Raw genomic sequence first — 13346 nt, forward strand, 5'->3', positions numbered from 1 at the left:
TAACCTCGTCCCCCCTATTCCCAGACACCCATTCATATTGTGTTCACTGTGTATCTGTTTGCTTGTATGAGTTCTTTCAAAACATATACTGTGGTTTTGTGACTATGTATTTTTTTTTACATAAGTAACATTATGTTATTTCATTGTCTTATTTTTTTTCACTTGAAACAGTTTTTAAGATCCATCCATCCATTTGCTTTGTGTGCACTGAATCCATTGCTTCTAACTTTTGCATCGTACTTCACAATAGGCACCAACCACATCCATGTATATTGAGAACCTACTATGTGCTTGTGCCAAGCTGTCTACATGAGTTATCTCATGGGCTTCTTACAGCAATCCTCAGAGGTAGGTGTTAGTACAGCTGACATTTTATGGAAAAAGAAACAGAGATACAGAGAGTTAAGTAACTTGCTTGAAGACACACAGCTGGAAGAGACAGAATTTTAACCCAGCTCTCTCTGGTGCCACAAGAAAGCTCACAAAGTGCTACAGATGGCTAGAGAGAGAGGTCAGGCTGCAAAGAGAGGCTTTCTCTTAAGCAGGGGTTCTTAACCCAGGATCTGTGAGCTTGAATTGAAATTCAGAAAAACATTATCCTTGTGGGGACATGTGATATGTTTGTTAAATAATACACACTATAGTGTGGACTTGGTAAGGGCTCTGCGGCTTTCACCTGACCGGCAAAGGGGTTCGTGGAACAGAAAAGGTTAAGAACGCCTGCTGTTAGGCGAGGACTTGGCAGCCTGAGGCTAGCTCCCATCCTGCCTGTGCTACTCACCTCCACAGTGCAAATCGCCTCCCTTCACTGGATGTCAGTTTCCATCCTACAGAATGAGGGCTTTGTGCTGGAGGAGAATTATTTTAATGCTCTTTCTAGATTCACCATTTGTTGATTAAATATCTTCTAGCCAATGGAAAAATAATCTCAGCTGAAGCCAGGTGTTTGTTTCTTTCCGGTATCCTACCCAGGAGTTTCTTCAAAAACCCTTTGGCACTTCGATTTCAGAGCTCCTCCCTGATAGGACTGACTATTCCCAGGTAAACAGAGTCGTTGCTTCCACCCCGTCCCACCTCTCTTGAACTTTGCTCTTACCATGATGAAAAATTATCTGGGCTCTGTTTCTCTTCCAAGGACAACCTTTGCAGAAGCAGACCTGGCTGGGCCTCTGGGGACAAGGTGCTAGAACAGAGTTCCTAACCATTACCCATCCAGAGCCGCCCACCCAGGCACCATCGGGTGAGAGGGGTGGGGGGTATATGGGGACCTCATATTTTTTTAATGTAACATTAAAAAAAAAAAAAAGTAAAGGGAGGGTGCAAGGTCCTCTCAGTTCCAGCAGGAACTGCTTCTTTCCCTCTCCTTGGCCCTTTGTGAAACTGGGCTTATCCTCCCTGACTCTTTAGATGGAAAACCTGAGGCCAGGGCAGAAAGAACCCAGAAACCTCACCTGGACTCACACCTGGGACCGGGACTGTTTTTCTGCATGCACAGCTGTCCCTGCCACACAGATGCTGGCATGGTGAGGGAGGAAGCACAGGAAAGCATGGCTCAGCCATATGAACTAGCTATTGACTAGTTATTTCCTTCTCTCAGAAAAATGAAAGGGCTGAAGGAGGACCCCTTCCAATGTCATGATGTTGGAGTTCCCAGAAAGGGTGGGTGCATGCCAGGCCCTTCCACCACATTCAATCCTCAAAACCGCTCTGCATGGTAAGTCCTGTTTGCTGCATTCTTCCTGCTGAGAGAACGACGCTCAGCAAGGTGAAGGCAGGGAGTCAGGATTCAAACTAGGTCAGTCATTGCCTGACCTAGGAGCCTGAGCTCCTTTGAATTGATCCGGCTGCCTCTCAACAGTTGGACTGTTTGATTTGATGTCAGGCTAAAATCAGCATTTTAGGTTACCGCAAAGGCCTCCCTTTCGCCCATTCTTGCCTACTAAGGTACTCCCTACTTCCTGTGCTTCTCTAAACCATCAGCACCTTGAGGTTAGGGACCTTCATCTTTTGTTTTGGCATTCCAGAACTGAGTAGGAGGCCTGCAAAAGAGAGGTGCCTAATGGATGCTTATCTAACTGAGCTGAGCTCCCTCACCCACACCACTCTTGCCTTTAGCAACCGCCCCAGGATGTTGGTTCGCCAGCTTTACAACACTTGACCATTTGCAAAGCTTTTCACATTAGACTCCTGCAGCCTTCCTAGGTGGTTGAGCACAAAGCTATTTCTAGCTCCATTTTATAGGTGAGTAAACATTTCTTGTAAGGTTACAGCAATGCACCTGTGTAAAGAACTTTTGTTTTGCAAAGAGCTTTGTCAGTGATGGTGTCTTTGCCTTCCACAACTCTGTCAGGCAGCTCAAGAACGTGGCCTGAGGACTCACAAAGCATTGGGTTCAAATCCCAGCTCTGTAGCTTGGAACCCTGTGTAAGCAAGCATTGTAATCTCTCTGTGCTTCGGGGTACCTCTTCTGTAAATTCTGAAGATGATTAAATCAAAGGGAGGCTCTTGAGTTACCTGGAATGAAGACAGCAACAAGGTTGATTGCCTTCTTTCCTTCTCTTTTTCCTTGGGGAAACTGAGGGTTGGGAAGGAGGGAGTGAAACTAAAGAGCCCAATGAGTGAGTGGCACAGGGTTAGCAGGAGGGCCAGCCAGGAATGCGAACCAGGTTGCTTAAGCAGGAGCTGGGTGTCCAAGGCTGCTTCTTGAAGGTGCAGGCATGTGGGAGGAGGGGAGGGCATGAGTACAGTGATCTGGAGCAGCAGCTGACCCGCTGTGGGACCTGCAGCTTCTGGGCTGACTTTGTGGATTCTGCCACACCTCACTGGGCTTTGTAACTCTCCACCCGCTGGAGGGTTTGCAGCTAACTTTTTTTTTTCCCCCTCACCACAGGGGTTTCCTGCTGTTTAAAAACAAAGGCTTTAGACACCGGCTAGGGGCCTGATGGGGGAGGCACAGAAGGATACAGCTCTTGGGGGACTAGAGCAACTCCTGAAAGCAGCTGAGGTTTCTGTATCAGAGGCCCCGAATTCTGCCGGCGAAAAGGAAAAAGCCTCAGAGTCCCCCAATACCCCGGTGTTTCTTTGCTTCCCACCGAGACAAACTTGGAATAAATAAACTTCCCGAATACTCGCCATTTGCCCCACGTTTTGCGATTCATGCTTTGGAAACCGAGCTCCTCAGCCTCTATTTATTGGGTGTCGAATTTCGGAACTTTCTGTATCATAAGATTTCACAACGCCCCGTAACGTGTGCTTTTTAATCAAAGGTAAATTTTAAAGTGTTCCCATTCATTCCTTCAGGTACTCAACAAACGTCTTTTGAGACCCATTTTCTGTCAGGCGCGTGGCCCAAAGGACCCCTGGTTCCAGATAGAGTCCGGGGAGTCTCTAGGATCTCCTAATCTCCACTTCTAAGAGTCCTCTTCTCAACGCCCCCCCGCCTCCGCACACGAAGCCTGGGGCTCTCAGGGTGATCTAACCCAAGAGAGAATAAAATCTGCCCCCGGATTGCCGGCGCGGGCCAAGGCCCCTGACGGTGATCAGCTCGCCTGGCCAAGTGCGCGCCCTTACTTCCTGGGCCTCAGCCTTACGTGCGCCCCCTCTCGGGCCCGAATCTCCTGGGGTGTCCCGCCAACCCCGGACCAGACGGCGCTGATTTGCTGCGAGTCTAACCCTTCCCGGGCAACTCCAGTTGAGCGCCCTCAGAGAGGGTTCCAAAAGCGAACGCCACGGCCTGAGCCCGGCCCTCCCTCCTGGGGCCCCTCTTGTCGCTCCTTTCCCACGACTTCCTCCCCGCGGCCGCCCGACTTCTGGGTCGGGGACGCGCGGGGTTCCGCGCACTCCAGCCTGGGCCGCGGCGGTCTCTGGTCGCCCACGTGGGCATGCTCGGCGCGGGGCGGAGGAAGGCCGGCCGCCCTCCCAGAGCCAGGGGCGGGCAGGGCGCCCGGGGGAGGAGGCGGCGGGGCGCGGAGGAGGAGGCGGGGAGCCCGGGCGGCGAGGGGGCGGTGACAGCGTTTGGAAAGGAGGCTGCACGCGGATTTGCATGAAACACAGACTGGGAGCGGGCGGGAGCGGGAGCGCGAGCGCGGCGTACGCACCGGGCCGGCCGTGCGAGCTAGCGAGCAGGGAGGAGGAGGGAAACTGGGGAGGCGAGGCGCAGAGGCGGAGGGATCTGCGCATCAAAGCGAGCGAGCAGAGCAAAGTTTGGCTCAGGGGTTGGACTTTCCTTCCCGGAGGCGGCACCCAAACAGCTACCCCGTGCGGAAACCCCAACTTTTTTCTGCCATTCCAGTCTCCCTGCCGACACCTCCGCCCGGCGTTCGGGGCCCGCCCGACCCGGCACCGCTGTCGTCCTCCTGCCCGCCTCCCTCGCCTTCTCCCAGCCGTGGGAGCCGCTTGGGGCGCAGGGCCGCGCGCCGAGCCCCGCAGGCTGCAGCGCCGCGGCCCGGCCCGGCGCACGAGAAAGTTCGCCCAGAGTTGAGCGAGAAAGTTCGCCCAGAGCCGAAGTTTGGGCGGCCGCGGCCGGCCCCGGCGGACCTCCCCTCCGCGCCCCCGGCGTCCCGCCGCGCCCAGCCCGGCCGGGGGCGCTCCTCGCCGCCCGCGCGCCCTCCCCAGCCATGTCGTCCATCCTGCCCTTCACCCCCCCGATCGTGAAGCGCCTGCTTGGCTGGAAGAAGGGCGAGCAGAACGGGCAGGAGGAGAAGTGGTGCGAGAAGGCGGTTAAGAGCTTGGTCAAGAAGCTCAAGAAGACCGGGCAGCTGGACGAGCTGGAGAAGGCCATCACCACGCAGAACGTCAACACCAAGTGCATCACCATCCCCAGGTGGGGGGCCGGGGGGATCCGGGGGGCGCGCCGGCCCAGCCCCCTGGCGCTACAGGGCTGGCTTGGTGGGTTTGGAGAGCCACGGCGTGTGCGTGTGTGTAAGGGGGGGGGGGGGGGGGGGAGGCGAGAGCGCGGACAGGAGGCGGGCAGGGGGTCCCCTAACAAAACCCTTCTTGGCTTGCAAATATTCAGAGCCTGGACCTTCCATGCGGTACTCTCGCTTCCAGACTTCACGTTCGCTTTCCACCGCCCCCCCCCCCCCGTGTGTGTGTGTGTGTGTGTGTGTCCACCGCCCCTCCGTGTGTGTGTGTGTGTGTGTGTGTGTGCCGCTGCTGGAATTGACTGCTCCCACCCCGGGACTGGAAGTTGAGGCCCGCTTTGTTCGGCTCCGCGGGCCGCAGCCCCTCCTCCGCCGCCACCGCCGCCTCCCGCCCCGCGGCCCGCGCTCGTGGAGGTGGTGGTGTCTCCCTTTCTTTTCTTCAGTTCTGTCCCCCCTCTTCTTTCCTTCTTAACAGGAATGTAGTCCGTACAGCTGGGGCTGTGGGTGAGGAGCGGGAGCCTAGTGATTGACAGATTCCTTCTTCGTTCTCTCTTTGCCTTCGGGATTAGCATTTTTATCGAGTATTTTTAGACCTGGTGGTGCCAGCCTCCCGCCCCCTCCGAAAGCATGCACTTGAAGTGGCAGCGCAGTGCTCTGACTTTCAAACGGGAGAGACAAGTGTCGGAGAGTAGGGTCTTCCTGTCCGTCCCACCCCCTGCCCCGACTGTTTTGGCTCTCCTTTCAGCTGAAGCGATTGCGCGGTTGAAGCAGAACACAGGGGGGCTAGAGCCGGTTAGATAACAAAACGTACCCTGAAGCGGGCCTCCATAGGCCCTCGCATTCCTGCAGAGCCCTCCTTCCCAAAGCGCTTTGCCATCTGTCTGGACCGCCTTCATCCCCCGGCCTCGCTCTAGCGGGTCCGTCGGGAGCTCACAGATGGCTGGTAGGAGGAGGTCAGTGACTTCTCTCCACTCCCCAGGGCCTTCGCTCAGCTTTAGCGGTGCCTGGCTGGGAACTGGGATGGGGGGCACTTTGGCCTCCCGTCTCTCCCGTCCATCCCCCTTTGAAGTCCATTCTGAACCGGGCACAGGGAGCGTGTATGGGATGGGGGGCCGAGGCTCCAGGGTTCCCTGGCTGCAGAGGAACAAGTTGAGGGCCCCCAGGGCCTGAGCCCAATGGGGATTTTTGTCCTTGCTCCTGGGCCAGGAGTGGACTCCATCCTTGGCCACCTGCTTGGGGCAGCTGTGCAAGGGCTGCCAGCCGTGGCAGGCAGGCACAAAGCAACATCTGTCCACAGGAACCCAGGGCAGGCCCGCTCTGGAAATAAATGCCACATATGGTGGGAGTGCTGACTTAAAAAATAATTGAAAAAAAAAAGCAAAACAAAACTGGGTGGATCCAGTCAATAAAGGGGGACGGAAGGCGGTGAGCTGTCTGGAAGTGCGCTGGGTGTGTGATTGGGAGCCAGAATTGGCTTCAGAGGAGGTGGTGTGATGGCATGGTCAGACAGAACTGACTTCTGAATTCTTTTTTATTCCTTTGGTAGAGATGAGATGTGCTTTCCCCGTTTGGGGCAGGGTCTGCAAAATCTGCCTTCTTACTTGGTGGGGTGCATCAAGGACAAAGACTTTATGAACCACAACAGAGAAGTGATATCAGTCGAAACAAGGAGCAGCAATATAGAGAGTTGCACAGTTTACGAAGCACTTGCACATGGTTTTGTGAGGTCCTCAAAGAGTGAGCCCCCTGGAAAATAGATAAAACAGTTATTATGCTCGAGGCTCTCATTTTTAAAAAGAAAACTTGGGAGGAGAGAGGTGGAAAGATTTGACATAATGGGCATAGGATTCCTTCCCAATCTGGTGCTCTTTTCTGCTACCCCAAAGTGCTTTGAACTTGGAAGGTTCCAAATAAATTCTTTGCTCAATGCTTAAAGCACTGTTAGCTGGTGGGAGTGGGTTGGGGGTGTGGCTCTTCCTTCGCTTTCTTTGCTAAGGCTACTCTGATTTCATCTTTAAGGCCTTAACAGTTTGAAGGACAAGCCTGCCTTTCGCTTGTCTTGGTGGGAGTTTGACCCTCTGTGGAGGTCTGGCTCTGACCTGCCTTTTCCTTTTCCAAAGTCCTCTGAAGCTGAGCCATGTGAACACTTTGGATGTTTCTGGTAGTTCTAGCTGACCTGCCCTGTGGCCTTCTCCTGACTCTTTAGGCCTGGGTATCTCCTACCTGCCTGGCAAGGACCTTATGCCAAGGTAGCTTTTTTTCCATCCTTTCTCAGTTAGGGAAACCCACTTGCTTGGTTGGATCCAGACGAAATGGATTTCCATCCCCGGAGTTTGTGCCCACGTCTGTGGGTCACCTTGTTTCCCTTGGCAACAGCTGCTGCTGTTTTGGTCGTGGGCAGAAAACTAAAGGCCACGTCTTGGGTAGGTGGCCGGCTGGCCTCATGTTAGTGACATTGGTGTGTCTGCTGAGTCCCTTAGACTGTGTCATTGCTTGTCAAACTGTCTGCTTTCTTCATGTAGTTTTTTTGAAGTAGGGCTTGGAAAGCAGACAAAGGGAAATGTTTATTCTGGTCATCCCACTGTGGTAGGGGCACTGGGTGTGTGAAAACGCTAGGAGATCTGGACCCTGGCGTTTAAGGAATCTTCAGACTAAGGAGATTGTGACAAGTGTATTTTGGCTAATATGTAATCATGAGCAGCAACAGCCACATTTGGCAATGTTAGCTGGACGCTAGGCACTTCCAGACCGCATGCTTGATTCTCTGTTACACTGACTTTAACCTGTTTCAGTTATCAGGAGAGCTGGAGTGATACAGGCTTACTAAATATCAAGGATATAAAAGGGATCAATGCCAAGGAAGGGGCAGGACCTTGATTTAGATACACCGACAAAGAGACTCTCAGGATAGTCTGTGGCCTGGCTGGTGGGCAGAACTTAGACAGGTTTTCTAACAACATCTCCCTCCTCACTTGCTCGAGTACCTGAGTAAAGCTGCAGGTATCTTCCAGTTTTATAAGAATGGAATCATGGCATTTGCCATTGAAAGGAAGAGAGGTGTATGCGTGTTATATCAGTAATGAGGAGCCAAGCACATCTAAAAGTGACCTTACTGATAGACACTGATAACTTGTGCCCCCATCAAAGGAATCCACATGTTGGCCTAGTTGTGGCTAGCTGGGCCAAGGTTAAGGCCTTGTTTGTTTGGAAGGGAATTTGCACTTTCTCGTTTCTGAGCACCAGTTCCAGGGGAAGACGTGAGATTTGGACCAAATACCAGGTGTGGCACACAGCATCCCCTCGCTTTCCATGCATCTGATCGTTGAGCGTAGCTTTCTCCGGATATCCATCTGGATTTGGCCAGGCTACTCTCATCCTGGGGAGAAAGGGGAAGGATCCACATCTTTTACACTCCTTTCTCAGACTTCTGGGGACAGACCTGTTACCAGGGCTGCAGATCTACTACCCGCAGATCTCAGCTCTCCTGACCCCTGACCTCTCTGAGCTGCTGCTCAGAGCGCCATTCTCATGTGGCTCCTTGGAATCAAGCCTGCACCCAGCGGCCAGGGGTGGTCCATCCTCTTGCTGCTTTTGTTAACCCTGACTAGGTGAATGCCACACAGGGACAACGGAGAGGGGCCTTCAGGGCAGTCAGTAGCTGCTTGGGGGGCTGGTTCAGAGCCGTGGCTGAGACCAGGAGCCACTTGATGCTCCTTGACACTTAGAACCAAGGGGCATTTGCTGCTTGCATCTAAAAGTTAATTTGTTAGGCTGATGTGTGTTGCAGACAGCCCGTTGATCTTTGTTCACAGCCAGAGCTGGATTCTGTTCATTCAGGAATCTTAACTGGGCCCCGCCCATGTGTGAGTGCGCATTCCCAGTGCCGTTGGAGGGAAACAGAGATAAATTGGAGATGACTCCTATCTGTGAGGAATTTACACTCCAGTCAGGGAAACAGGAAGAGAGCGTTATTTGAGGATTTGACTGCTATTTCTTTCTTATTTCCAGCCATTAGAAGAAATATGAGATTAGAAGAAATATGTGACTTTTGGGGGATGGAGGGGGGTGGGTGGGAAGGAAACCCTGATGTGTCTCTTAAATATGGTAGAACTAGAAAATAAAATGATGGCATCCATCTGTTTTCTCTGGAGAAAGCACAGATTTCAGGTCCTGGGCCTGCCATTTTACATCATGGATGGGTTTGGGAAGTCACTTAATGTCACAGAGCTTTCATGTGAGCACCTATGAAATTGGGGTGAACTAAGGCCCAGGGAAGGGCTTTGTGCACTTGAGAGTTTAACAGGTGTGTGTCATCCTCTGCCATCTTCTTTCATTCATTACTGGGTTATTCAGTTGTTTATTGAGTCTCTATACCTGTATTCAGTGAGCCCACTGTCAAGCCACAAGGGATTCACAAGGTGCCCAGGAGCCCAGGGGATGATGGACAGTTGGTTTGTGGGAGGAGGTGGGGAGAGGGCAGGGCTCAGGGTGAGGCAGGAAACCAAAGCAGGGATAAGAGTTATGAACTGAAAGAACTTTTGGGACTGCAAACTGAGCATGGGAATTTTTGGTACATGGTGATAGCTGCCAACAGGAATGTGGACACCTTTATCGACTGCCTTTTAATAAACTGAGTGCAGCTATGAATTTGTCATCCTACAGCTTGCAATGAAGGGCTAGGGGTCTGGGTAGTAGTTTACTCCACTGTGTCCTGTCTTTGCAGTAAAAAAAATAGTTTGGTACTGCAAACCTGAAATTCAGGTTTCCTTGGTGGAAATGGGGACTTCAGAAATATTACCTCACAATATGACAGAGTATTGATAAAAAGTAGACAATTTGGAGATGATTGTGGAATTTCAGGGCCGTGGTGTGACTTAACTTTTCTGTTCTTTTGTTAACACTTGCTAAAAATAAATCCTGCAAACTTCAATTTCTGAATGGACATAAGAGTTTTTAGTAACTTTTTAAAAAGACTTTGCAAGACATAAACTTTTTAGTGGCAATTTTAACAACATAAAAGTCAGTGAATACAGCAGTCAATTGGTTCTGATGAGAAATGCCAAGAAGTTGATGAAATCAAGAGCATTTGTTTCAAGCTTATCACATCAGGAATCCAATTAAAATGAGTTTTTAAAAAAATAAATATTGGTTTAATAATGTCAACTTGTGATTGCTATATTATTATAATGGAACTAAAATTAACAAGATGTAATGGACTGAGCAACCATTAATTTTTACTCAATATATTAGGAGATTTTAATACCATTTAATGTACACTACAGCCATTATTCTGTGTGAGCTTCTTTATGGAATAAATAGAACCAAGCAGGGCTTGCTTTAAATCGAAATCAGATTTTATTCCCATGACCTTGTTCTTCCACCTCTTTATCTAGTCTGTCCCCCACCTCAGCCTCCTGAAATTCAGTTAAGTTCTCTTAAGGTTGGATGCAGTTTTCTCAATCAACAAGACTCATGAATAGTCCTAATTAACTTTTGCCCCCTTATCTGCTTTGATATACTGACATATTTTAAAAAGAGAAAAATCCATTCTGGCCCCTTCCCCAAACCCACATCTGAAAGCCTTGGTTGACTGGAGAGAGAACTGCCTAAAAAGGCTGCTATGAGAGCAGCCAGCTGGGCATGCCACGGAGGGTTACCAGCCTTTTGCAGAAGAGAGTGCCTGGTGCAGTGTTGGGCCAGGCTGCCTCCTCCCCAAGGAGTGCCTGGAATCTTTTGTTGGACATTGACAGATCCCTGGGCCATGGAACTTTCAGTCTCCCCATCTTCAAGCCTAATGGTTTCTCGAAACAGTTCAAAGTTGATATACCAACCCCATCCTGAAGAAGTTGGTCTAATTTTATTCTATTCCAAGTTTCAGAACAAAGAAGATCCCAAGAGAACTTGTACAATTCGTTTTCTGATTTACATCAGTGCACCTGCCAGGTGCCAAGCCCTGTGCTAAGTAAAAGGGACAATATAGTGGACCAGGCAGACCCAACTCCCACCCTTCTATGTCTTTCAGGCCCCTGGCTGTTAAACTTGGGCTCTTTAGAGTTGTAATACTGGTGTCTGTGTTCACTTTTTGGCTAATTTGTAAATATTACTTCTTGGTGGTAGAAAAACCAAATCCTCCAAGCTCTGCAGTTTATTGACTCCTGACAAGGGTAACGTGTGTATGTAACATTATTCTTTGTTTTGAGTTAATCAACAGTTTTAGAAATAACCAATCTATGGCACAATTCACCCTATCCACTGTTGATTATCTGAGGCCCCTGCTGTAAACAGTAGCCTGCAAAGTGGCACGCTAATACAGAATGTTTTGACAGCAAGCCTCAGTTTGAAATGAAAACACAGTAGAAGCCTATTAATTAAGAAGTTTGGCTAATTCTGGACTAGGCTAAAGTTTACTTAACAAGTTATTTTCCCCCACTGATACTGTCAAAGAAAAGTTAGTAATAAACAAGGTTTTTGGGGTCATTTTGGAGGCAAGAGTCAGCAGACCAGGGTAGATTTTCAGCCTGCCTCTCTGTTTCTGATTAACTGTGTGAGTGGGGCAAGTCACCTAGTTTCTCTGGGCCTCAGATGTTCTCAACTGAAAAATGGGCTCCCATTTGCATGCATCCAGTTGATCAATGACTCACTGGTCTTTCTTAATCATTACTATCTTAAGACCCTATCAGGCTGGTGCCAATTAATTTAGATAAATGAAAGTAATAAAACTTTAATTTTGTCTTTTAATTTTGTATATGTTCCTCTTTCTGCCTCCCCTTGACCTGTGAGTCTAAATCATGGAAGTTTAACTATAAAGGAATGTCAAAATAATGGAATACCAGGATAACGACTCGGAGGCTGTGTGTCTTGAATGCAGTGAACAAGTTGTCTTCTTTTGTTGCTGTTTTTGGCTACTCTCAGGGCAGGAAGTTTACTTCAGTTAATGACCACAGAGGCCTAAAATGGTTAAATGTAAGAGGTAGGCATTATAGAGGATACCTGTGGAAAATGTTTGCTCATATGTCAGAGTTTACCCAGAAAGCTTCCTTTATTTATTTTCAAGCATCTATATAAAGAAAGGCTGCACTTGATTGCGTAAGCATGAGCCTTTTGTTAGGCAGCGTGGAGGTTACAAGTTTAAACCCCAGCTAGGAAATGAAAAGTGAGTTTCCCCCAAAATAGTACTTCTGTGTCACGTGGCGCTCCCTGCTTACATCTGGCAGATTTTTCTCCTGAATGCATTACAGGAAGTTCAGTACTAGAGTATTGTTTAAGAAACACTGTGTAAGGGCTTGCCTTTGAAACCTACAGAATTACAAATCGGGTCGATTTTGCTGCTACGTATTGCATCACAAACTGCCAAGCCAAGTTGTAGCTTTGAGATGTCACCAGGTTTGTAAGTGGGCTTTTGAAAATAGTAATGCATTTCGGGTGTGTGTTTTTTTAAAGGTCTGTTTTTACGCTGTCACAGCTCAAAAATGCCAAAAGGCATTTTTTCCTTAAAAAATCACCTCTGGGCTAAGCCCAAATGTGGAGTAATGGATCCAGAGAGGACTTTTTGAGTAGTTACAAGTGGCTAAAAGCAGACACTGATGATGGAATTGGGTTTTTCCTTTTGCTTCAAATCTTCCCTGGTGTAAACTTTCTCCTACCTTCATCGAATTCATCCTCAAGGTGTGCCTTACTTCTCTGTGTGCATAGGAGGGCAGAAGGAATAAGAATTTGTTCTGCTGCCTCTTTAAACTTTGTGTGTAGTCATTTATCCCTGCCCAGATTCTCAAAATAGTGCTTCGGGGACAAGGACAGAAAGGGAGAGCACAGGGAAGTGGAGAGAGCAAAAAAAGGGCTCTGGAGTCCTGAGTTCAAGGCTGCCATTAACTAGCCATGTAACCTTGGGTACATTTGCTTCATCTTGGTGAATCCGTTTCCTAATCTCTAAAATTAGGGATGGGACCAGTCAACCTACATGAGAAAACAGAGTTCAAGCCCTTGGCCAATATTTTTAGCTCACAGCACACAGTAGGTGCTCAGGAAACTCATTTTCTCTTTCAAGGGGGGAATTTGACTGATGGTGTCAAACGATTCCAGCAGAGGCCCCCCCACCTTTGCTGTCAGAGCTCACCATTTGGAGACCCTAAATTCTTGTGGTGAAAGGACCTACCTCTAGCGCGGGCACACACGCAGCACGTGACCATCCCACCAGCTGGTTTCGGACTCTGGCTGTTGAAAGAGAAACACTTCCTATTCTTAGGTGGTACTGCTCTCCTCCCTCACCTTCTCAGTCATCATTTTTTAAAACATTGTTTGGCCAACTAAAAATAATAGTATTGAAAACAAACTTTGGTGAATCATGAAGAAGAAACGCTGTGACTCACGTGCCTGTCACCGATAGCCTGCCCGTAGGTGCGTGGATGTGCATGATGTTTATTGTTGCTGGTGTCTTGTGGGGCCCAGTCGGGAGGCGGTTCTGACTCTCCCTGAAATACCACCTCA

The 13346-nt window shown here is 49.5% G+C and overlaps 1 protein-coding gene and 1 long non-coding RNA gene across 2 annotated transcripts in view; both read left to right on the forward strand.

Annotated features, from left to right (window-relative positions):
• Positions 1–772: 772 nt before the first annotated feature.
• LOC131276094 (uncharacterized) lies at positions 773–1985 on the forward strand. Its single transcript, XR_009183578.2, has 3 exons — positions 773–1041; positions 1136–1240; positions 1598–1985. It is a non-coding gene; the product is annotated as an uncharacterized lncRNA (long non-coding RNA).
• Positions 1986–4045: 2060 nt separating this feature from the next.
• The window catches only part of SMAD3 (SMAD family member 3), a 118337-nt gene continuing 109036 nt past the window's right edge, over positions 4046–13346 (forward strand). The window contains exon 1 of the mRNA XM_004483598.4: positions 4046–4822. Coding sequence (XP_004483655.1) covers positions 4617–4822 — 206 coding nt within the window. The 5' untranslated portion in view covers positions 4046–4616. The remainder of the gene's footprint in view (positions 4823–13346) is intronic.

This window comes from Dasypus novemcinctus, chromosome 3 (assembly GCF_030445035.2).
Source record: "Dasypus novemcinctus isolate mDasNov1 chromosome 3, mDasNov1.1.hap2, whole genome shotgun sequence".
In the NCBI taxonomy this organism is placed as follows: domain Eukaryota; kingdom Metazoa; phylum Chordata; class Mammalia; order Cingulata; family Dasypodidae; genus Dasypus; species Dasypus novemcinctus.